Source organism: Podarcis melisellensis (assembly GCF_964234715.1).
Source record: "Podarcis melisellensis genome assembly, chromosome: 17".
In the NCBI taxonomy this organism is placed as follows: Eukaryota; Metazoa; Chordata; class Lepidosauria; order Squamata; family Lacertidae; genus Podarcis; species Podarcis melisellensis.
In genome coordinates this window covers 12785913-12809945 of record NC_138534.1, presented here as the reverse complement: position 1 = coordinate 12809945, position 24033 = coordinate 12785913, and the positions used below count along the sequence as shown (strand labels likewise).

The 24033-nt window shown below is 43.8% G+C and overlaps 1 protein-coding gene across 4 annotated transcripts in view; it reads right to left on the bottom strand.

The window, feature by feature from the left end:
* The window catches only part of LOC309359980 (histone-arginine methyltransferase CARM1-like), a gene marked incomplete at its 3' end in the record, with an annotated part of 55298 nt that extends 41454 nt beyond the window's left edge, over nucleotides 1-13844 (bottom strand). For all 4 annotated transcript variants that reach the window (XM_081894450.1, XM_081894452.1, XM_081894451.1 and 1 more), the window contains exon 1: nucleotides 13655-13844. In XM_081894450.1, the coding sequence (XP_081750576.1) occupies nucleotides 13655-13829 (175 nt within the window). In that variant the 5' untranslated portion in view covers nucleotides 13830-13844. The remainder of the gene's footprint in view (nucleotides 1-13654) is intronic.
* Nucleotides 13845-24033: the final 10189 nt, after the last annotated feature.

The window sequence follows — 24033 nt, the reverse complement described above, 5'->3', positions numbered from 1 at the left end:
GAAAATGGTTTTACAAGATGCAAAACTAGCATGTAATTTGAGACCCACAGATGCAACCCATCTTGTTGCTTACTTATTTTTGGCAGAAAGAAGAAGATATATGTTTAGCTCACCATGCAAAAACTATTTTTCCTATTCTATAGGAAAAGAACTGTCATAGTTGAATGCTAGAATATGTAATTAACTTGTCTGAATATCCACTAATTTACCAGGCGCACAAAAGCAGGGGGGACAAAAGGGGGTTTTGCACAAAAGTGACATCTGATTAAGACACTAATATTTTGCATAGTTGCTGTCAAACTGTCTGTCTGGATTCAAAATCTATTAGAGCTTTGATATCCTGTTCAAATGCTACAGAAAACCAGAGATTTGTGTGGGTGGTTAGGCTGCAGAAAAGGAGCCTCACTTATTGATCAAGAGAGCAGTCCTATGGAAATAGGTTACAGCTAACCTAAGAGAAGGATGAGATGGCGAGCACCAAGATCTACAGTGGTACCTCAGGTTACATACGCTTCAGGTTACATACGCTTCAGGTTACAGACTCTGCTAACCCAGAAATGGTGTTCAGGTTAAGAATTTGCTTCAGGATGAGAACAGAAATCGTGCTCCGGCGGTGTGGCAGCAGCAGGAGGCCCCATTAGCTAAAGTGGTGCTTCAGGTTAAGAACAGTTTCAGGTTAAGAACGGAGCTCCAAAACGAATTAAGTACTTAACCCGAGGTACCACAGTATTACTGCCGACTGTGTTAGAAAATCCTATCTATAAGCTAAGTGCCAAATGGCTCCTTAAACCAGGGTTACAGTTGCCAAAACGGAATATCTAGTTGCCATCTTGGGACCAGACGGCTCAAAAGTTATATTTTTCAATGTGACTTTTTAGTTCCTGAAATTCATTCTGATTGAGCAGATAAATTATGGGAGTTGGAATTCTACAGGATGTGTTGCTGGGGTGTGAAAACAGTCCAGATCCATGGATCCCCAGGCACGCATCTCAGGTGCAATCCTGGTGCCTGGACATCTTCCCTTGCTTGCAAGTGGACAATAAAAGGTAAAGGTAAGGGGACCCCTGACCATTAGGTCCAGTCATGGCCGACTCTGGGGTTGCAGTGCTCATCTCGATTTATTGGCCGAGGGAGCCGGCGTACAGCTTCTGGGTCATGTGGCCAGCATGACTAAGCCGCTTCTGGCGAACCAGAGCAGCGCACAGAAATGCTGTTTACCTTCCTGCTGGAGCGGGACCTATTTATCTACTTTCACTTCAACGTGCTTTCGAACTGCTAGGTTGGCAGGAGCAGGGACCGAGCAACGGGAGTTCACCCTGTCACGGGGATTCGAACTGCCAACCTTCTGATCGGCAAGTCCTAGGCTCTGTGGTTTAACCCACAGCACCACCCGCGTCCCCCAAGTGGACAATAGCCAGGTACAAAACGCTCCTGGCGAGTTTCAAACGCTGCTGGACAAAACAGAATGTGATTTTGTAGTTTTTTCTCTGTGCTGCATGGTATAATAATATGCCGTGTTAGATAGCAGCTGAATCTACCCAGATTGGGTCTCTGATCTGAACTGCCAAGCCTGATTACAAAGCAAGTCTTGGATCTGCCAATCACTCATCAAAGCGGTGGGCGGGGTTTGCAACCCGGTGCGGGTTTCCTGTGCCTGGGTTTGCTTGCTGGCCGTTGCTCCGCCCCCTCTCTGCCTAGCCAATTGGATGCTGCCTGGGGGGCCGAACAAGGACCAGATAGGGCAGGCTCCAGCCAACCATCTCTCCAGTCAGCCTTTGGAGCCAATGCTTCTGCTGTTGACATGCTGCTGCCAACCCCACCTGCGAACACATTAGCTGAATGTGAATATCTAACTGCATCTGTAACATTGGCTCAACCTACACAGGACCAGCTGGTGGATGTCAGGTGCCAATGGAGAAGAACTCCAGCAGCGTCTGAGCTGCAAGGAACGCTGTGGCGTGGCGTCAGAGTCGCACATGTTAACCTTTGCATGAAGGCATAACCCCAATAAATAAGTAGAGCTTCTTTTCCTCCCAAAGGAGCTTTCATTTACAGGAGAAAACTGGCAGAAGCCTTTTAGCGTAAGAGCTACGGACCATCTCTGGCGGGAGACTGGAAATCATTACAAGGCTGGGGTGGGGAGTAATAAACTCGACAGAGAGGCCCCCAAGCGCCACCTGCTTCCTGCCGCACAGTGTCAGACGACCAAGATTAAAAGAAAGCAATGAATATGCATTGCTGGTTTTAAAATTAAACATTGATCAAGCAAAAAAAGAAAAAACGATTCAAAGAAAAGGGGAGGGTGGAATTTTAGAATAGGAACACAGCACTGCTTCAGATGGTTCAATGAATAATCCATCTGCTCTGCACCAGGCCTCATCTGCACCGATGGCAAAAGAAAATATACCGTATTTTTCGCTCTATAACACGCACCCGACCATAACACGCACGTAGTTTTTAGAGGAGGGAAATCCGTAGGCATGCCACCCGTAGGCATTCCCTCCATAACACGCACAGACATTTCCCCTTACTTTTTAGGAGGAACAAAGTGAGTGTTATGGTGCAAAAAATACGGTAAGTAAGAGCAGCCTGAGTCTCAAGGAAAGGCCACCAGCACAGGGCCCTGACAGCAAAGCTTGCCAGCGTTATTAGCTTTACCAGATTCACACACAAAAGTAGCTTAAAAGAAATATTTTAATGTGCAATGGCATCATTTGCAATACCTTAATATCCTTCACTGCAAATGGCATATATTAATGGGGGGATGTTGTTCTGCTACACACATAGAAGCACTGATAAATATTTGCCAAATAGGTTAAAATGGATAAACACGTTTGTGTGTCAGTGATCTATGCTGCAAATTTAATATTTGCAGCCACAAAAATTGAGAATATGTTTCAGCAACAACAGTGCTCACTTTCCTTACAGGAAGGTTAGAAGACACACAACACACAGCTTCATTTTCTATAAACTGAAGTTGACACTTTTTTTATTAATACTAAATGCTGATGTTTGCGTGTAATAAAAACCTTAATGAAAAACTCCTGAGGAACAAGTTGTGCCTAACTTTGCTTTCACAGCTCAATGATATTTGAAATGAAAACTCTTTATCCCTTTGCTGAAAGTCTGTCTAGACTGTGCTTGTTTACTTGGAAAACAGATTTATCTGCAAGATCTATACTTTCATACACATGTCTCCACTTTATTTTCCAAGAGGAGCCGGTTATTTCTCTTACTCTCCTCTGGATTCCATGTATTAAGATGTCAGGTGTGCTATAGCAGTCTTAACTGTGGTTAAACAAATACCATATGCACATGGGCAACAAAAGAGGACAAAAATTTCAGCTAGACATAGCAAAGCCCCAAGTCAGATACATCACAAGCTGCAAGAACTGTAGCTTTCAAAAATGTGTTTGACTGTTTAACTTTTTGTTCATTTTATATATCCACAACAAACACAATGGGATAAACAGACAAATTTACCATCACCAGACTAAAAAGCTTAACACATATACCTACATTATATTCTACAACTTCATTTACTTCTCTCTCTCTCTTACATTATTTTCCTTCCTTACAACACATTTTAAAAATGGGAGAAATCTAAAATGAGGCATAATGGCAAAGGAAATTATTCAAACCTTTTAAAAAATAAGAAAGAGATTGGATAGAGGCAAACAAGTACCCATTACTTGCCATGAAATGTGGGACTCATATCTGAAGTTAGTACAGTGGTACCTTGGGTTAAGTACTTAATTCATTACGGAGGTCTGTTCTTAACCTGAAACTGTTCTTAACCTGAAGCACCACTTTAGCTAATGGGGCCTCCCGCTGCCACGCTGCGCTGCAGGAGCACTATTTCTGTTCTCATCCTGAAGCAAAGTTCTTAACCCGAGGTACTATTTCCGGGTTAGCAGAGTCTGTAATCTGAAGTGTATGTAATCTGAAGCGTATGTAACCCGAGGTACCACTGTAGTGGCAAAAGACACACACCTAAGTGGCAAAAGCCACACACCTAAGAAAATCAAGTTGTCTGATGTTCTTGAAATAAGGCTTATTAATTGTTGTCACCTAGTAAGGTAGGGATCATAGTGCTCTAATAACCCTGAGATAACTGGAGACACACTCAGCCTTGTAAAAAGAGAATTGCAAGGGGTCACCAACATCGGCCTCTCCAGATATGGGACTGACACTTCCATCATCCCTAACCATGGGCCAAGGGGGAGAGATATTGAGGACTTGCTATTTGAGATTGTTATTGTGACATTACTGATGTATTTTTATGTCACTTGAAAGCCACATTGAAAGGATGTGTGTCCTGGAAGGCAGAATACTGTATAAATAAGTTAAATAAATGTGTGCCTTTAAAAATAATGTGCTATTTGCATCCACAACAGTGTGTGTGTGTGTGTTGGGGGCTTTTAGAAGGAAAGGATTAACCACTGCAGCCTGGCTGAATCGCAATTGCCATGCCCAACAATCACTGGGAATATTTTTAAAAGAATTAAGACTAGATCAAGTATTTGCATATCTCCTAGTTTGACCCCATATTGTACATCTTGAAATGAACCTTAAATATGTATCCAGTTTGTGTCACTGGCTGCTTCTTCCCCTAGTTTCCACAATAACATTCCAACAAACATTACAAAAAGAAGCAGCAAATTTGTAACACTCTCCACTGGTGGTGTTTTAACGATTGAAAGCTTCTGCCCAGAGAAAACAGTGGATTTGCCAGACACAACTGGTGTTTGTGGTATGATACAATTATATTAGATTAGCATGATTTTGACATGCACTTCTACTCTGTGGTTACACATCAAATCCCTACTTTCCTTTAGGCAGATTTAGCAAGAAAGCGTGTTAAAGGAGCTCTCCAAAAATAGGAAACAGCGACAGGAAGAGCACGTCTTGCTGCAAAAATCTGAAGACACCACAGCTCTTGCTTACAAAGGAATATGATGAAGCCATTTCATGCAGGAAAATAAATGCTAAAATGCGGCACAACAGCAGGGCAAGTTTGGCATGGTTCTGCAGCAAAAACTAGCAGCTGGTATGCAAGCAGCAAGAACAAAGCTGCAGGACAAAAGATTTCCAGTATAGGAGAGACAAAGTTCTATCATCCAGATTTTTATATTATGTTTTCTTTCTCCTGTGATCCAATTTAGGTTAGGAGGATGAACATTTTAGACGAGCTGTAGTCAATGCTAGTCCTACTCAGAGTCAATCCACTGAAAAGACTAACTTACTATAGGTCCACTGATTTCAGTGGGTCTACTCTTGAGTAGAGACACGGGTGGCACTGTGGGTTAAACCACAGAGCCTAGGGCTTGCCGATCAGAAGGTCAGCGGTTTGAATCCCCATGACGGGGTGAGCTCCCCTTGCTCAGTCCCAGTTCCTGCCAACCTAGCAGTTCGAAAGCATGTCAAAGTGCAAGTAGATAAGTAGGTACCACTCTGGCGGGAAGGTAAACGGCATTTCTGTCGCGCTGCTCTGGTTCTCCAGAAGCGACTTAGTCCTGCTGGCCACATGACCCGGAAGCTGTACGCCAGCTCCCTCGGCCAATAAAACGAGATGAGCGCCGCAACCCCAGAGTCGGTCACGACTGGACCTAATGATCAGGGGTCCCTTTACCTTACTCTTGAGTAAAACCTAGTTGGCTACAAACTAGGAGTTTTATGGCTGCTATCCCAGCATATACAATTTACTAGGGAAAGTCTCGCTGAATGCCATGTGGGGCTGATGTTCAAGGCAGATGTGCACAGAATTGCAGGACCTGGGAGTGAAGCCCACTGGACTCTGTTTAACTTCTCAGCCGGCACAAATAAGAGTGTATTGCTATTCAAATTTCATATAAGACTTCAATAGGATGTGAAAGTGATCTTCCTTTATCTGATTTTGTCTACTTCTGTACATCATTTTTTCTTCTTCTGAAAATATAAGGTTCTCAGCCAACATTAATATGTGCTCCAACGACAGAAGCACATGGAATCTGTTGACCCTTGCATTTATCTACTCTTCATTATGATATTAAATATCAAAGCACGTTTATGCTCTTCAAGAGATTATGATACTTTAAGAAGAAGAAAATCTATTTTCTCCTACAATTCTCATATACCATCAGAAGAGGAAACTACATCCTTCCTGAAGTCTGACTAAATTTTCAACCACACATAGCTCTATAATTGATTTTCTTTCACTGCAACAGATTCACAGCTCAGTAATGCAGACGCTGCTTCATTGACTTTAATCGGACAACACCTGGTTAAATGTAGCCAAGAGAAGGCACTTTCTTGCCTAGGCTGGCCAGTTTGCAGAGATCTTTCGCTGAGTTGCTCTGCAGTCTGCACTCATCCCTCAGGTGACACACAAAGGAAGGGCCTTCTCTGCCCTGGGAGATGTCAGGCAAGAAGCCACCCTGGACTGCTTTCGGACACTTCCTAAAGCCTTGTTTATGTGCTGATGCAATTACTATGTTATCACCTAAAGGTAAAGGTAAAGGGACCCCTGACCATTAGCTCCAGTCATGACCAACTCTGGGGTTGCGGCGCTCATCTCGCTTTACTGGCCGAGGGAGCCGGCATACAGCTTCCGGGTTATGTGGCCAGCATGACTAAGCCGCTTCTGGAGAACCAGAGCAGTGCACGGAAACACCGTTTACCTTCCCGCCAGAGTGGTACCTATTTATCTACTTGCATTTTGACGTGCTTTCGAACTGCTAGGTTGGCAGGAGCAGGGGGACCAAGCAACAGGAGCTCACCCCATCGCAGGGATTCGAACCGCTGACCTTCTGATCGGCAAGTCCTAGGCTCTGTGGTTTAACACACAGCGCCACTGCGTCCCTTATGTTATCACCTAGCTCTTGGCATTTGCATTTTCCTACTATGGATTTCCCATTTTATTAGTTTTATTGCACTGAAAGGTGTGACCGGTGTCTACATAAATCCCATATGGATGCAGTTGCCAGACAGAGACTTTTTGGTCCTCTCAGGCACGTAACTGCCTTGTGGGCTTTCTACTGGCACAAAATGAGCTGTTTTCAATGTTTTGTATCACTGGGGGTTACTATTGTTTCCTTGGTATATGTTTTGAATCCAGCACATTATGAGTAGCCTAGACAACACGACAACACCATGTAAAAATATAACAACTAACAGTAAACTGAGCGAGGCACCCACGGTTATTAATTGCATCCTGTCCCCAAATGAAAAGTCTGTTAATTGTTGGATACAAAGTATATTTTACACGGATGGGAGGAAAGCGACTCCCACCATTATTCCAGAGCATCCTGAAGAACAGCCCTGCCAAGGGATCAAGAGAGAATGAGCAGAATGTTGAAGACTGGGAAAGAATGTGGAAAACTGACTTGAAATTTACAGATTGCTCTCTTTTGAAAGAAAATTATATGAAAATGATGTACAGATGACAACTGTGATTTTAAGGAAGAATGGGAACCCTTTACAAAGTACCTAAAGAAACAACAAAACGAACTGGACTCCTTGGCAGGTTTTAAATAAACACTCACAAACTTTTTAGTGATAATAGCCAGTCAGATAAATTAAGGATCTATACAATTTTGTAACATGCAGAGAATAACATGTGTGGATAAACCAGAGAGAGGAGCTGAGGGAAGTCGGGGGGGGGTTTACTTTATGGAGAGGGGGGAAATAGGGGGGGATTAAGGATATGTTTTTTGATAAAATGTTTTGTTGAAATTCCTAATAAAAATATTTTTTTAAAAAAGAGAGAGAATGAGCAGAATGATTTGGAAAGTCATCGGCCGAGGATGAAAATGTTGCATGTGAACATGTCCTGTGTGAGACATGCAAATAATAGTTTTCGACTATACTATACAATGAAGATAAAACATTTTCACATGTTTAGCCTGGAAAACTAACAATCTAATCATAAATACAGACATCTGTGTACAGATGGTGATAAACCACCTTGCCAACAGCTCCCCCCCACACTCTGGGTAATTCAGGAGGTGAGACAGGGATGACCTTTAAAAACTTATGTTTACCTAAGCTTTTCTGGGCACGAGCTTTCCTTTCCTTTTGTGATATAACGCTGTGGTTTTAATCTTGTTTTTATCCACTTTTAAAGATAATTTTACTGAATGTTGTTTGCATTTTTACTGCTACTGAAATTAATTGTAAATTGCTTGGAGATCTGTTTGCTATACCTATATAACATTTCTTGAGATAAATAAGAGAACTGAATGCCGAATGAGCAAGTCATAACCGCTCTTGCACACACAGAGTCTGTGAACATAGCATCAGCCATGAGCTCACTGTGCAGAGACCACGTACAACTGAGATCAGAAGCTTGCTTTTTCTTATGTGCTTCAGCACAAACCATTTTTGCATAGTGTGCATTGGCTGGTCTTTGTATCCATCACAAATTTAGCTCCCCCCATTCTCCAAACAGTTTTAAAGTGTTTTAAACTGTGTAGAAAACAAACAAACAGCATCTGACATAATTTCCATGTGTTTGCTGCACTGGGAGTGAGGGGCAGAACCATATGTAGGCAGAAAGACATCTATTACCAGCCACATGCTTGAATAAATCATATGATGGGTTGGTACAATACTCACATGAAGAATGTTAGCCCATAAAGGAATTTATTCCAGCACATCAGCTTAACACATAGTATTATTTCAATTTTTTTCATTGAAATATACCTTTTAATGTGCTGGCTGAATTGTTTTAAGTTGGCAATCAGTGATGAGGCTGAACATTACAACTCAAAATAATATTGCCAAAATAATAATTTCCATTCTGTTTAATGGCAGTTTTGTTCTCAATAATAATAATAATAATAATAATAATAATAATAATAATAATGGTAATTTTATTGTTTATACCTCACCCTTCTGGCTGGGTTTCCCCAGCAACTCTGGGCAGCTCACAGCATATATTGAAACATAATAAAACATACACTGAAAACTTCCCTAAACAGGGCTGCCTTCAGATGTCTTCTAAAAGTCAGATAGTTGTTTATTTCCTTGACATCTGGTGGGAGGGCGTTCCACAGGGCGGGCGCCACCACCGAGAAGGCCCAGTACTGAGAAGGCCCTGCCTAGTTCCCTGTAACTTCACTTCTCACAGGGAGGGAACTGCCAGAAGGCCCTCGCCGCTGGACCTCCATGTCTGGGGCGGACAACAGGGGTGCTTAATGTGTTTAATTTGTTGGAAGCCACCCGGAGTGGCTGGGGCAACCCAGTCAGATGGGCAAATAATAATAATAATAATAATGATGATGATCATGATGATGATATCAGGGCTTCTTTTCAGGGGTACTAAATGGTACGCAGTACTGGTAACTCTTTTGTTGTTAAAAAGTGTGGCACTTACTGTAACAACTTTAGGTAATTTAGATACCTCCTCATATTTCAAATAAATCTCTAAGAAATTTACAATTTTATTGAAATATTTCAAATGCAATAAATACAATTTTAATACCCACATTGTAAAGCAGCACAGATAAATTACACCAGATCCTCATAAACAACAACCATACTTTTTTGGGGGGCAGGAATATTAGCAAAAGACATAAGCCACTGCCATTTTGCCTTAAGGTTCATTTATTCTGGTTTTCTCAGCAGAAGTTTTGTATTTATTTCCATTTTTATTGCTTATTTCTTCATGGGAAATGCACAGAGATTAAAATGGGAAGTATCAAAAGAAGATTCTTAACAGACAGGCAGTTAAGAAAAGCATATAATGATACATTCACTACAAAACAGATGCTACAAACAAGGTTTTGTAGCCAATGCTAGTCCTACTCAGAGGAGACCCAGAGAAATGAATGAGCCTCAGCTAGAAATGCCCATTATTTTCACTGGCTCTGCTAGGACAGCCCAAGGTAAAGGGCCCTGCGTTCACAGGAATGTCACAGATCAGGCACCAAGAGTGTCCCTGAACACACTGATATACAACGTGATCAAAATAATGTTGCTAAAGGATAGTTTAATCTCATCCTCACGGCTTTGATTGTCAACGCAACTTTCCCTTGAGACGAATTAATATCTCATCCACCTGACAGCGACAACAATTTAAAACAGACTTCATCTGTGTGAAGAATCCCACAGCTCCTATGAATTCAGGCGAAACCAAGAGCTGCAGCATCAGGATCAATATTTGCCTCTGAGACACAAATTCTCTTTCTCCCTCTCCACATTCAGTATTCAAAAGCACAAAACAGCCGCTGTGTTTTCTCCTAAAGCCTTGGAAAGGCTGGCGCTGAAGTTTTCTGAAACACTTCCTGGTAAGATCACTGCTTCCATCATCTGTGAAAAAGCCAGCAAAGCATTTGGCATCCGCACGGCCGGATCCTGAGCATCAGAGCAGCATCCCAGGAGAAGCTGCTCCAGGCCAGGCTGGGAGAGACACGAAAAGGACTAGATCAGCAGGTCTTCGGGGTTCGTTTCCAGAACCTTTGAAGAAAACCTTCCCAAGCCACACACACACAATAATCCAGCCTACTGTAATAAGTTTGTACAAATGCAGGAGAAAACATTCAGCTTTCTTCCTTAGCACAGAGAAGAGCCCCCTTCTTAGGGAGCATCTGCACTGATCACAAAATTAGGTTTCGCCCTCCATTAAGCACTTCAGAAAAACAGCCCACCTTGGCCAAAGGCACTTTGCTCCAATACAGCTCAGGGCTGCTATCCCCTTCGCTACAGAGGATTTTTAAAAAAGCGAATCCCCCCTGCGATCATTTCTCAAAAATTACCCCACATTTTTGAAATTTGAATTTTTTTTATATAATAAAATGTTTTGTACAAATCATGATCCTGGTAGGGAATCAACTTAAAAAAAGAAAAAAAGAATTCTTTTTAGAAAACAATCCAGTCTTCTTTGGCAACATATAAAACACACACACACACACATATATATAGTCTTTTGTTCTAGTGCTAGGCATGCAGCTTATTTTTCTTGTTCAAACTAAAAGGATAATGCAACACACATGGCTGAAATTCTGCCTTTTAATGTCTGACATCTTAAAACATTATTCCGTTTATTTGCAATGTTTATATCCTGCTGTATACTCAAGTATAGCTCAATATGGTTATTTTAAGCCTCTAACGTTCCCCTAATAATGCTTTTGAGTACTGTATCTACTGTCATTTCTGCTATATTTTTAGCACAATCTTGATATTAGTAATGGAACATACTTTATTTCTTGCACATTTAAGAAGTCAAAAAGATTTCCACAGCAGCAGTAGCAGTCGAAGATAGTGCTGGCCCCAGGGAAAGACAAGTTGTGGCATGAAGTTGAACTGAACTTGTTTTCCTCACCCTGAGCCAAAACTTTTTGAAAGTCTTGCAGCTCCTTTTAGGGACCCCACCTGCCTTTATGGGATGCGGGTGGCGCTGTGAGTTAAACCACAGAGCCTAGGACTTGCCAATCGGAAGGTTGGCGGTTCAAATCCCCGCAACGGGCTGAGCTCCCGTTGCTCGTTCCCTGCTCCTGCCAACCTAGCAGTTCGAAAGCACATCCAGGTGCAAGTAGATAAATAGGTACCGCTCCGACGGGAAGGAAAACAGCATTTCCGTGTGCTGCTCTGATTCGCCAGAGGCGGCTTAGTCATGCTGGCCACATGACCCGGAAGCTGTACGCCGGCTCCCTCGGCCAATAAAGCGAGATGAGCACCGGAACCCCAGAGTCGGTCACCTAATGGTTTAACCCACAGCGCCAAAAGCCCTGTGCTCAATGGAGAAAGCCCAGGTTCCACATGTGCCAGAATGTTCTCAGGCCCATAACTGCCAGACAGCTGGAGTCCAGAGCAAAGGAAGGACACTAAGAAAAAGGCACAGTAGCTTGTCGCTTTCATTCACTCCTGAAATATACTCGTAAGCCACGTTTTGGCCCTAGCAGCCAAAAATAAAAAAAAAACACAAATACGAAAATTAAGCAACAAACCAACTAAAGAACATGAACCACACACACACACACACACACACACACACACACACACACACACATTAAGACCAAGAGGAATGGAATCAAACCTCCACCTATTAAAAACAAGTAAAAGCTGCCTGGAAGAGTAGGGGAGAGTCTAGGACAGGCATCCCCAAGCTGCGCCCCTCCAGATGTTTTGGCCTACAACTCCCATGATCCCTAGCTAACAGGACCAGTGGTCAGGGATGGTGGGAACTGTAGTCCAAAACACCTGGCGGGCCGAAGGTTGGGGATGCCTGGTCTAGGAAATGCCTTGGTAGGGCATTCACAGCTGGGGTGCTGCAACCAAAAAGGCCCTGCTCTGTGTTTCCACCAACCTCAGCTCTCTAGAGGACAGAAGAAACTAAGAAGTCAACTAGAGTGTTTCCCAACCTTGTGCCTCCAGATGTTTTTGGCCTACAACTCCCATCATCCCTAGCTAGCAAGACCAGTGGTCAGGGATGATGGGAATTGTAGTTCAAAAACAGCTGGAGGCACAAGGTTGGGAAACACTGAACACAGCACTTTCCCCCTGCTCCTCCCACCGGGGGTCCTTCCACAGCCCACCCACCACCAAGGCCTACACACTTGAGCTCAAAGCTTGCTTATGGGCTTCCCAGGAGTAACCGGCTGGCCACTGTGAGACCAGAATGCAGAACTAGGTGGACCTTTGGCCTCGTTCAGCTGCTCTCTTCTGTTCCTGGCTAGTCAAGAAGGCAGGGCATCCTTAGCAAGCCATGATGGCCAGGAAAAAGCCCCCAGCGGAGTCTCCTTGGGCTGGGCTGCCTGCCCTTTCCCCTGCCCTTCTCTCCCGCTTTGCAGCAGGCAAAAGCAGGTGCTCCTCTTAGAGCAAGCTGCTGTGATTGCTCTATTTGTTCACTTTTTTATAATGCAGTTAAGATAGGTGCCTCCTTAATGCAGGAGCAATCAAGTGCAAGTCCTCCATCTCAAACAGAAGCTCTCTGTTCAATGTCAGAACTCAAGCAGGAATCCTTCTGCAGGAGGGGTTAAGCCAAGTGAGGACTCACTAAGCTTTGAACCCAGAACATTCTGCACGACGGAGCTCCACAAACAGACTCCTTGAACCCTGCACATGTGTGTCATGCCATTCAGTCAGATGATAATAATAATAATAATAATAATAATAATAATAATAATAATAATAATAATAATAATAATAAATTTATATGCTGCCTATCTGACCCAGGGTGGCTTCCAACACATTAAACCATTTGCCAGAACTGCAAAGAGATCACCGGAGATCACCTAGCTATCTCTGAGCATGGGCAGACTGCCCTTCAGTCCCCGGGAGTTACAAAACGCAGAGGGGACCCTCTCCGATTCGGGATGGCAGAGCAGGGCTTCCGGGGAGAGTCTGCCTCTCCTTCGCTCTCCCCTTCCTTCTCCTGCCTCCCCGCTTCCCGGAGCGAAGACGCAACTCCGCGGGTGCGAGCTCAGCTCATCCTCCTCCTCGCCAACTGTCCATTCCACGGGAAAAGCGTAACGTGTGAACGGCTCCCCCCCTCCAAGACCAGACACGCGTTTGATTTCTCCGAGAGCCTTTCGGACGTGACCCGCCAGGCAGCCCTGGCCGGTGCCTTCGGGGGGCCGGGGAGCCGCGCGGCTGGCCCTGCTGCAGCCCTTCCCTCCCTCCCTCCCTCCCCGCGCAACCTTCCGCGCCCCTCCGCTCCGCGCTGCTACTTCACCGTCGGTCACGGCCAGCTCGGCTTCTCCGTCTCTGGGCTGCAGCTGCAGGCGGAGCGCCTTGGCCCCGGCGCGGAGCAGGAGCGGCCCCTGCGCCAGCTGCTCCTCGCTCACCAGCCGCAGCTGCACCGCGAAGCGCGGCGCCGTCGGACAGGCCGACCCCGCCGGGGCAGCCATGCCGCCTCCTGCCCCGCGCACAGCCCAGGCGGCCGTGGCTCCTCCTCGCGCCAGACCCGCGGCAGCAGCGGGAGGACGAGCCTGGCGGGCACGAGCCTGGCGGCCACGCGCCGGCCGGGCTCCCCGTCGGAGGCGCCTCGCGCGGCCACGCAAAGCAAAGCAGCCTGCTCCACTCCCCCCAGCTAAGAAGCCGCGCGCGCGCGCCCGACCCGTCCAGCGCAGCCCAAGTTGCGCTCCGTCGAGCTCCGCGTTGGCAAGCAGCGACGCCCGGCGGCAGCCCCGGGAAGCGCGCTCCCGCTCTCTCGCTCGCTCTCGTGCGCCCCGGGGGACTGCAGCCGCGCAGGAGATGCGCCTTCTTGGCGGGGGTCGCGGTAGCCCTGGCCCTCTCCGCGCAGCGCCCTCGGGGGACGGACGTGGCGCAGCAGCGAGGGCGAGGGGCAGCTGACCTTTGGCTTTCCTTGGCTTCTGAGCTTTGAGAAATGAGGCAGGAGAAATGAGGACATAATATAATGTTTGAGGATTGGGAAAGATTGTGGAAGGAAGGGGTCAAGTTCACCGCATGTACTGTGATAAAGGAAAATATAATGAAAATGATGTACAGGTGGTATTTGACTCCTGTAAAATTAGCAAAGGTATATCATAACTCAGTGGCGTAGCATGGGGGGTGCAGGGGGGGCCGGCCGCACCGGGCACAACATCTGGGGGTTAGGGGGCGCAAATCCACAAGTTAGGGGGCGCAAATCCACGGGTTAGGGGGCGCGAATTACTTGCCTTGCCCCGGGTGCTGACAACCCACGCTACGCCACTGTCATAACTGTGACAGTTTATGTTGGGAATGTAAAGAAAAAGAAGGAACCTATTATTATATGTGGTGGACCTGTCCCAAGGTGAAAGACTTCTGGGAAAAGATTTATAAGGAATTGAAAAAAAATGTTGAAATATACATTTATAAAGAAACCAGAGGCCTTTCTTCTTAGAATAACAGGTTTGGAATTGCCCAAGAAAGATGTTAAATTATTTCTGTATGCCACAACTGCTGTGCGTATTCTGTTAGCTAAAAAGTGGAAAAGCCAAGAATTACCAACGATACAAGAATGGCAGATGAAGATGATGGATTTTTCGGAGCTAGCCGACCTAACCGGAAGAGTCCGCGACCAGAAGGAGTAGTAGTATCAGGAAGAGTGGATTAAATTTAATGATTACTTAGTTAAATATGCCAAGTTAAATTTACTGAAAACAGCTTGCAGACACTTAATTGGCTTAGGATTTTATTTATGTTAAGTGTTGAATTAATATGTTTAATTTCATAATGTGAATATCTAAGGATGTTAATGTTGAAGTTAAATTTTATAAGAACTGTGATTTGGAAAACCGTTAAAAGGATATGCAATGAAATTCAACCAAGAGGAAGCGAGGAAGTCACTTAACAATGTTAACAAGTGTAATTTTCAATAAGGCTATGGTTTATGTTTGTTTGTCTTGTGTGTTTGTTTGTTTATAATGTTGTGAAAACCAATAAAAAAATTGGGAGGGGGAGAGAGAAATGAGGCCGGGGGCCAAGAAGGGTTTGCCCCTGGCTGGGGGCCCTTGGGACCAGGAGGGCTCATCCCCAACCCCCACTAGACGCTCCTGCTCTTCCACCCCCGAGTCAGTTCTAATGCAAAAGACACCTTTGATTTGTTGATCTCCTTCCTTGTTGGGAAGGCCCGGTGCAGGCTGCAATGCAGAAGAAAGCAGGAGAGGAGCAACAGAAACCAGAATGAAAATAAATACATAAAGCATTCCATAAATTCTGCAAAGCAAACAGAGTAAATGTTCCAGGTCTGCCTCAGGGTTCATTTTCCCTCCGGTAAACTTAAAGGTAAAGGGACCCCTGACCATTAGGTTCAGTCACGGACGACTCTGGGGTTGCGGCGCTCATGTCGCTTTATTGGTCGAGGGAGCCGGCGTACAGCTTCCGGGTCATGTGGCCAGCATGACTGAGCCGCTATGGCGGGCCAGAGCAGCACACAGAAACAGCGTATACCTTCCCGCCAGAGCAGTACCTATTTATCTACTTGCACTTTGAGGTGCTTTCGAACTGCTAGGTTGGCAGGAGCAGGGACCGAGCAACGGGCGGGGAGTCGAACCGCCAACCTTCTGATCGGCAAGTCCTAGGCTCAGTGGTTTAACCCACAGCGCCACCCGCGTCCCCTGGTAAACTTAGTTGGGGTCTATAGCATTCTCTTTAGTTTTTTCCCCTTCTGGTATCCTCCAAACCTGCTGTACCTGGAGAAGGAAACATCTTGAATGACCCTGCAGAGGAACAACTGATACACTCATAGGAAGCAGCTCCCAGGGGCCACTGGACCCCCAATAAAATGTCTGAGGGGGCTCTCTGCCCCCAAGTTGATGAGCATCACCATTCAGATGGTAGACATGTGCTGTATCTATAGATTATGCAGAGTGGGACCCCCCCCCCCAATTTTTTTTATTCAAGTTGGTACCCCTGATTGCACTTCTGTGTGTGTGTGTGTGTGTGTGTGTGTGTGTGTGTGTTGCTACATTTTGGTCTGGGGATGGGGAAAATCAATAAGAGAATGTGAATTTACATGCCTCTTATAAAATCATCTACACTGTTATTTTTCTTAGGACGCTATTTTTAAAAGTGCTAGATTATAAATGCACCTTGGCATTCCTTCTGGGGTGCTTTTGATCATAAAAGGGTCCCAGTTTCATACAGATTTAGCAAGGAATGCCCTAAATCCCTTAAACTTATTTTAATGCCCCCCCTAATATTCAATACAGTTTTATTGAGAGTGGACCCTTTGAAATTAATGGGCCCAAAGTAGTCGTGTCCATCAACACTGTTGGGTCCACACTGCATAAAACTTAGTTGAATACCACCCTGTATTCCAAAAGATGGAGAAGGAATTATTTCAGTTATCACCCTGGAAAATGCTTCCATGCAGATTAAAAATAAATAACACCTAAAATCAATAGCAAATGGAACAAAGAGTCACAAAGAACCTGTGTGTGTGTTTTGGAAGCCTCCCAAATCCAGATCCAATTTTTTTAGACTTCAAATGGAACAATTAAATTCTTGGTATAAATTGGTGAATTTTATTTTCTAGTGCTTGGGTGCTTGGCAATCTCTTTTAGACCATTTCCCTTAAACAGTCTGTATGAAAATAATTGCCCAGGAGATGTCACTGTTAAGGTGTTTTCATCTAGTAGCTTTAAAAAAAAGAACTAAGAACAAAATCTGTTAAGTGAAGCGTTCTAGAAGTGGTTAGTTATCTTTCAGGCCAGAAGGGGCACTGACATTATTAAAACCCACACTGGAAAAACCTACAGTGCAAAACAGCCCTAATTAGTGACTATCTAGGGAGCATCTTGCTATTAAAGTATTATGAAGGTAATTTTGGGTCCTAGTCTTCTTGAGAGCAAGAGTATACCCTCATAAAAAAATGCTCAGGGTATTCTTTCCATCCATAATATGAAATGCTGTAAGAAAAACATACAAAATCTGCATTTGTAAATTAACATGGAAGCATCAGCCGGCTATGCTGTATTAAATAGCAAGTAAAAAAATATATATTCATGTGTTATGCAGCTAATAGTAATTGGAAATAGTGAAATGAAAAATGAACAAGTACTTGTGCTTGACTAACTGCTGTTAGTCAAGCAGTTTTCTACTGAGAAACTGCCTACCCAAGGGCAATGCCTTTTAATGCTGTTTGGAGAAGTTTTTGGCTTCTGCTGACTGGTGCAGTGCGATTCCTGCATTTCAGGCAACTGCACACGGACATCTCCCCTGGAAGGCCTTGCAGGCAACAACCAGAATGAGAAGGGAAGCTGCCCTAGCATGGAGGGACTGTATAATCAGTTTGCCTTTTTCACACCATGCACTGATAAAGCAGATCATTGTGCTCCAGTTCTTGTCTCACCAGCCTCCTGGGCTCTCCTGAAATGCAGAAGCTGCAGTTCTGTGCGGTGGAATTTTTCATAGGGAAAGTTAGGGCCAGAGGTGGCAGCTTGTGAGAGTGATGGGGGGGATGCATGTGAGGTCTCATGTGCCTTTTAAATATGAATTTGACTTAACTACCATGAGACTTTTATTTATTCATTTATTTCCAAACCTCCCTTCAGATGTCAGGGAGATAAAGAATTACACAACTTTTAGAAGACATCTGAAGGCAGCCCTGTATTGGGAGGTTTTTACCACTCAATGTTTTTTTATGATGTTTTTAGATATGCTGTAAGCCAACCAGACGGGATGCGGGTGGTGCTGTGGGTTAAACCACAGAGCCTAGGACTTGCCGATCAGAAGGTCGGGGGTTTGAATCCCTGCGAGGGGGTGAGCTCCTGTTGCTCGGTCCCTGCTCCTGCCCACCTAGCAGTTCGAAAGCACGTCAAAGTGAAAGTAGATAAATAGGTACCGCTCTGGCGGGAAGGTAAACAGCGTTTCCGTGCGCTGCTCTGGTTCGCCAGAAGTGGCTTAGTCATGCTGGCCACAAGACCCGGAAGCTGTACACCGGCTCCCTTGGCCAGTAAAGCGAGATGAGCGCTGCAACCCCAGAGTTGGCCACAACTGGACCTAATGTTCAGGGGTCCCTTTACCTTTTACAAGACACCCAGAGTGCCTGGGGAAACGCAGCCAGATGGGCGGGGTATAATAATAATAATAATAATAATAATAATAATAATAATAATAATAATACCGCTGGGTTAATAAAGCACACTTCCAAGCAGTTTACATAAAGAATCTGGAAAAATCCACAACACTGTAAAGCATACAAAAAGTTAAAATACTAAAACAGATTAAAATTCACAGCAGCATTTCTAAGCATCTCAGCCATGAGCCAAGTTCCATGCTTGAAAATGCTCAATAGTTTATTCTCACTTGTCCATGAGAACAAAGAACTGAATGGTGATAAGTACACAACTGTAATTTTCTTCAAGGACATCATCGTGTCACGATGACATGAATCAGGACGGCCACCCTTTTCCCCCAGCAGCTAAGCACAGCTCTATTCTGCTGCTGCTGCTGCTGCAGGAGTTTCTATCGCAGCCTTTGCACACAGGAGAGTCCAGCTCATTCGCCAGCCTCTCCAAGGAGGGCTGCCTATGTCTCCCTGCCTGAATCCATGGAATGCCACTGCCAGTCCGTGCATGCATACTGAGCTCCATGGACCAATGGTCTGACTTAGTAGAGGGAGGGCAGAAAGGGGGCTGTGCCACGGGGCCATCCAAGCATCCGGCTGCCAGGGATGCAGGCAGAAGGTGCAGCAAATGCCCTGAAATGGGCTGGCTGGCTTCTAGTGCTGTATCAATCTGCAGAACAGGGAGAGAAATCCAGTTTCCCTCCTCTCACTGCAGCCCTTTGTACACCCACCTCCTATCTGCTCCAGAAGGTCTCTCAACTCTCCCGGAGCAGATTTCGGGAGGGATGGGCAGCTGCAAGGGGGAGGGGGAACTGCCAAAAACTGTCTCCCTTCCTCTTCTGCCAGTGGCTGCCTTCTGCCATCTGAGAAGACAGCTTTGGATAAAAGTATGTCTGGGTTGTTAGCAATCCGGGGTAGCTCTAGTACAGGTGAATTGGATATATAATCAGTGCTATTTTTCTAGCACTGATCCCCTCACCTCCTGGCAAATAGAAGGGGAAGAAATGGAGGCAGTGAGAGGTTTTACTTTCTTGGGCTCCATGATCACTGCAGATGGTGACAGCAGTCACGAAATTAAAAGACGCCTGCTTCTTGGGAGGAAAGCAATGACAAACCTAGACAGCATCTTAAAAAGCAGAGACATCACCTTGCCAACAAAGGTCCGTATAGTTAAAGCTATGGTTTTCCCAGTAGTGATGTATGGAAGTGAGAGCTGAACCATAAAGAAGGCTGAACGCCAAAGAATTGATGCTTTTGAATTCTGGTGCTGGAGGAGACTCTTGAGAGTCCCATGGACTGCAAGAAGATCAAACCTCTCCATTTTTAAGGAAATCAGCCCTGAGTGCTCACTGGAAGGACAGATCCTGGAGCTGAGACTCCAAGACTTTGGCCACCTCATGAGAAGAGAAGACTCCCTGGAAAAGACCCTGATGTTGGGAAAGATGGAGGGCACAAGGAGAAGGGGACGACAGAGGACGAGATGGTTGGACAGTGTTCTCGAAGCTACCAGCATGAGTTTGACCAAACTGCGGGAGGCAGTGGAAGACAGGAGTGCCTGGTGTGCTCTGGTCCATGGGGTAATGAAGAGTCAGACATGACTAAACAACAATTTTTTTTAAAAAAAAAGAGGTGCTGGAACTCACCATGAACGCCTCCCTTGTTCTCTCATGATGGCAATGGCACCCACCTGAGAGTTGCTGGAACCGAGTTGTGGCTGAAAAGAACCCCTGAATATAATCCAAAATAAATCCCTACGTGCCCTTTGTGGGAGATTCAGAGTACATATTTGCATATAAGAATTCCAAGTTCTCATTTCAGTATATTAAAATTAAATCTGACTATAAAAGGGCTGCCAATCTGAGGGAATTAATTTATTTCCCCCCTGTTAGGCATGCATTTAGTCATCTTAGATTTTAAATGATGCCCACATAATATGAGCAGTAAATTCTTTAATAGGCCAACAAATGACCAGTCTTTGTGTATGTCGATTAGGACAGATTGAAGACATTGTGCAGTCTATTCGGTATTGCCCTTTACACATAAGGGCAGAATCTTTTAGATGGCTGCAGATGATCAAATGAGGACAAATGCATCACCTGTAGGAGATCTTTATATGTCCCAGCAGCAAGAAAGTTAAGGGCTACTATATTGACTAGGGCTTGCTTATGTCCAGATTTATTTTTTTTAATTTAAAAATAATTTGAAGAACTTTACAATTTCATATTTTGAAAGCATGCATTTCTGAAGATTGACAGGTTTGATTTATTCTTGGATCGTGTTGCTTGTTTTTGTGACTTGCACTGGAATGGCCATTGGCTACAAACTAAAAATCTAACTGACTGATTCCACAGCTCGGTTAATCTTCACAGTAGGACGCCTGAGAACTAAACAACTGCTGGGCTAAAGTCCTGGGGGTAGGAAGCCTATTCCAATTCACATTTATGCAGAAGGAAGCTCTACTGAGTTCAGATGAATATACAGTGGTGCCTCGCAAGACAAAATTAATCCGTTCCGTGAGGCTCTTCGTATAGCGGTTTTTTCGTCTTGCAAAGCAAGCCCATTGACAGCTTAGCGGATTAGCGCTATTAGCGGTTTAGGGGCTTTTAGCGATCAGCTGTTAAGCGGCTTATCAGCGGATCAGCTGATAAGCGGCTTAGCGGCTTAGGAAAAGGGGGGGGGGAGGGGAAAAAACCCGCAGGAACTCGCAAGACATTTTCGTCTTGCGAAGCTAGCCCATAGGGAAATTCGTTTTGCTAAGTGCCTCCAAAACGGAAAACCCTTTCGTCTAGCGGGTTTTCCGTCTTGCGAGGCGTTTGTCTTGTGGGGCACCACTGTATGTCCACTAAGCTGGTACAGGATTGCAACCAGTCAGTTTAGACTTGCTCACTTCAGTGGTACCAAACTGGGTTAAACCCAAGCACTCTGGCTGCAGTTATTTCCATTTATTAAAATTCATGGCCCGACTGTGTAGATCTACATCTTCTGTTAACATTTTACAAAAGACCTATTTATTCATCTTTCATAGTCTTAGGAATTTATTAGTTAGAAGTTCCAAAAGCTTAAATTTAATAGGCAGTAGTGCAGACTGTGTGACTGAACTTTCAGTTGTGGCTTTAATCCATGCGGATCAAGAATACATGTCAGATATTCCTATTAACAAGTGTTTTGCTTCTTCAAAAGACCTCGCAACTCCATAGTGCTACTCGGTTTTCAAATGTTTCATAACAATGAATAAGGCGCTGACATTGCACGCCCAAGAAAAGGATTGCTCTGTTATTTTGCTGTGATCCAGTTAGCATTTAGATTACTTGTAGGAGTTCAGAACAAGATATTATGGCACTTTCCCAATTTTCTACAGTGTCAGAGATAAACTGCTGAAAGTGGCAAAGTAAAACATAATCCTACAGAGCACACACAAAAGAATATTGGATTAACATTAGATGCATGAATTAATGTTAGAAACTAAATATTTGCACTAGCGAGGGAGCGGTTGGACCTTTGGATGAGAAAAGGAGATTGCAGAGAAGCTGCATGAATTCTCTCCATATGTCTTTGCAGCAGCAGCAGATGTGGCGCTTTCATGGGAAGGGAATCTGAGGAACTGAGACACAGGACAATTGAATGGAGATACTAGGTCAAGTTCTAGGCCTCCCTGACAAATTAAAAACTGACAAATCACTGGGGCTGGGATGTCATCCACCAACTCAAATGTATAATTTGTGATCTAACAAAAACATGTCTCCAAGATCAGCCTCTGTACTTGAGGACTGGTATGAATGTAATACCAATATTTTAAAAAGCAATCCAGGAGGAATTTGGGGAATTATATACCTGCTAGTTTAATGCCTATTCTGGGAAAACTAGTGTTAAAAGTAGAATTACCAAGCACACAGAAGAACAAGTTTTGATGAAGCAGAACTACCATGACCCGCCCCCAATGATCTATTTAATGTTTGTTTTAAAATTATTTTTGCTTCTAACTTTCTTTTATTATTATTTTTTTTAACTTGTTAACTTGTTTTAAATTTTTGATTTCGAAGTTTGGTTTTAGGTTTTTATATTGTTATAAGCCATTGTGATGCCGTACCCCTCTATAAAAATGGAAACATTTGAAATATATTTGTAACAAGAAAACAAATTTATTGATTTTAAAAGACAAGACACAATTTTGTTTTGAAAAACACAAGAAAGCTAGCCTGAGTTCAAGTCTGAAATATTCAGAAAAATCCTACTATCTTTAGTATGTTCCAGTCATTTGTTTAAACAACACACTAAAAGTTAATATATATTTTTATAATTATAAAAGTTCCCCAGTTATTGTACAGTACACAATACAAATTGCCCACAAACTATTATTTAGCTCCTGCCAATTTTGAGAGGACATGATATACTAAAAGATTTAGCATTTTCACAAAAATCACATCAGGAAATACGTATTTACAAAATCAAATACATTATACAAAACCCATCACGTTATTCTGTAAAGATGTTTTCTTTAAATAATTAAAAAGTATATTCAACTGTAATCCAAAAACTGGAAAAGAACATTACATTATCTCACACATACAATCTACAAAAAGTTGCTTACCTCATTTACATTATATATTCAGTCAATTTTGAAAATAAAAAGATCCAATATGCTCTATGAGTGTTTCCTGCATTTCTGTGCTTGTGGGACTGAAAAGCATGACCTGCCACTTACTAAGTGAAATTTAAATGATGGCACGTAACGAAGAACAAAAACAAATTGTAAAATAAAACAATGAAATAACTTATATCAAAGGTAAGAAAGCCCTGAGTGATAGTAGAGTTAGCAATGGTAAGAACTAAATTTAACCGCATTAGACAGGCACAAATTCCCCAAGTTTTTAAGAAGGCACACAAATGTTTGTTTTGTTTTTTTACAGCCTCACTAGCTATTATTAAAAAAGTCAAATTTCAAATGGGAAAATTAAGTTATAAAAGGAGAAACCTGCTTTGGTTAGACTTTTGTTTTTAATAACTGTACGTTGAAAATTATTTGGTTATTTTGAAACTGTAATTAAGATTTAAAATGTAAGGGTATAATTCCCTAAACTACCTGGGACTGTACTTCTTGTGCAAGAAATCCATATCAGAATTTCAATAGGCTGCTTTTGAAAGTTGCCCTGAGGCTACAGAGCCAAAGGCAAAACTCCAGGATCTCTGAAATTGGCCAGGGGGGCAAGGGGGAACTTGGGGGCCATAGGAAGACCGGCCTGGCCCCTCCACAGGTCCAGGAAGAAGGTGGCTTCCCTCGCTGGCTGCCCTGCGACGGCCAGAGCCAAGCAAAGAAGAGCCATAGCAGAACAGGAAGATCGCTCCCCTTGCATGTCATGTCTTTTTAGTTCATAAGTCTGATTACAGGGCCTGAATCTTTTTTATTGATGTGAGATGCTTAGGGAGATAGGAATGTAGTAATGAAATAACACAGAAGTACTAAATAGGGTCCTTCTTTATAATCAGTATTATACTGGGTTCCATACTTCCTATGCTGTTTTGCAATAATACATACCGTATTTTTCGCTCTATAAGATGCA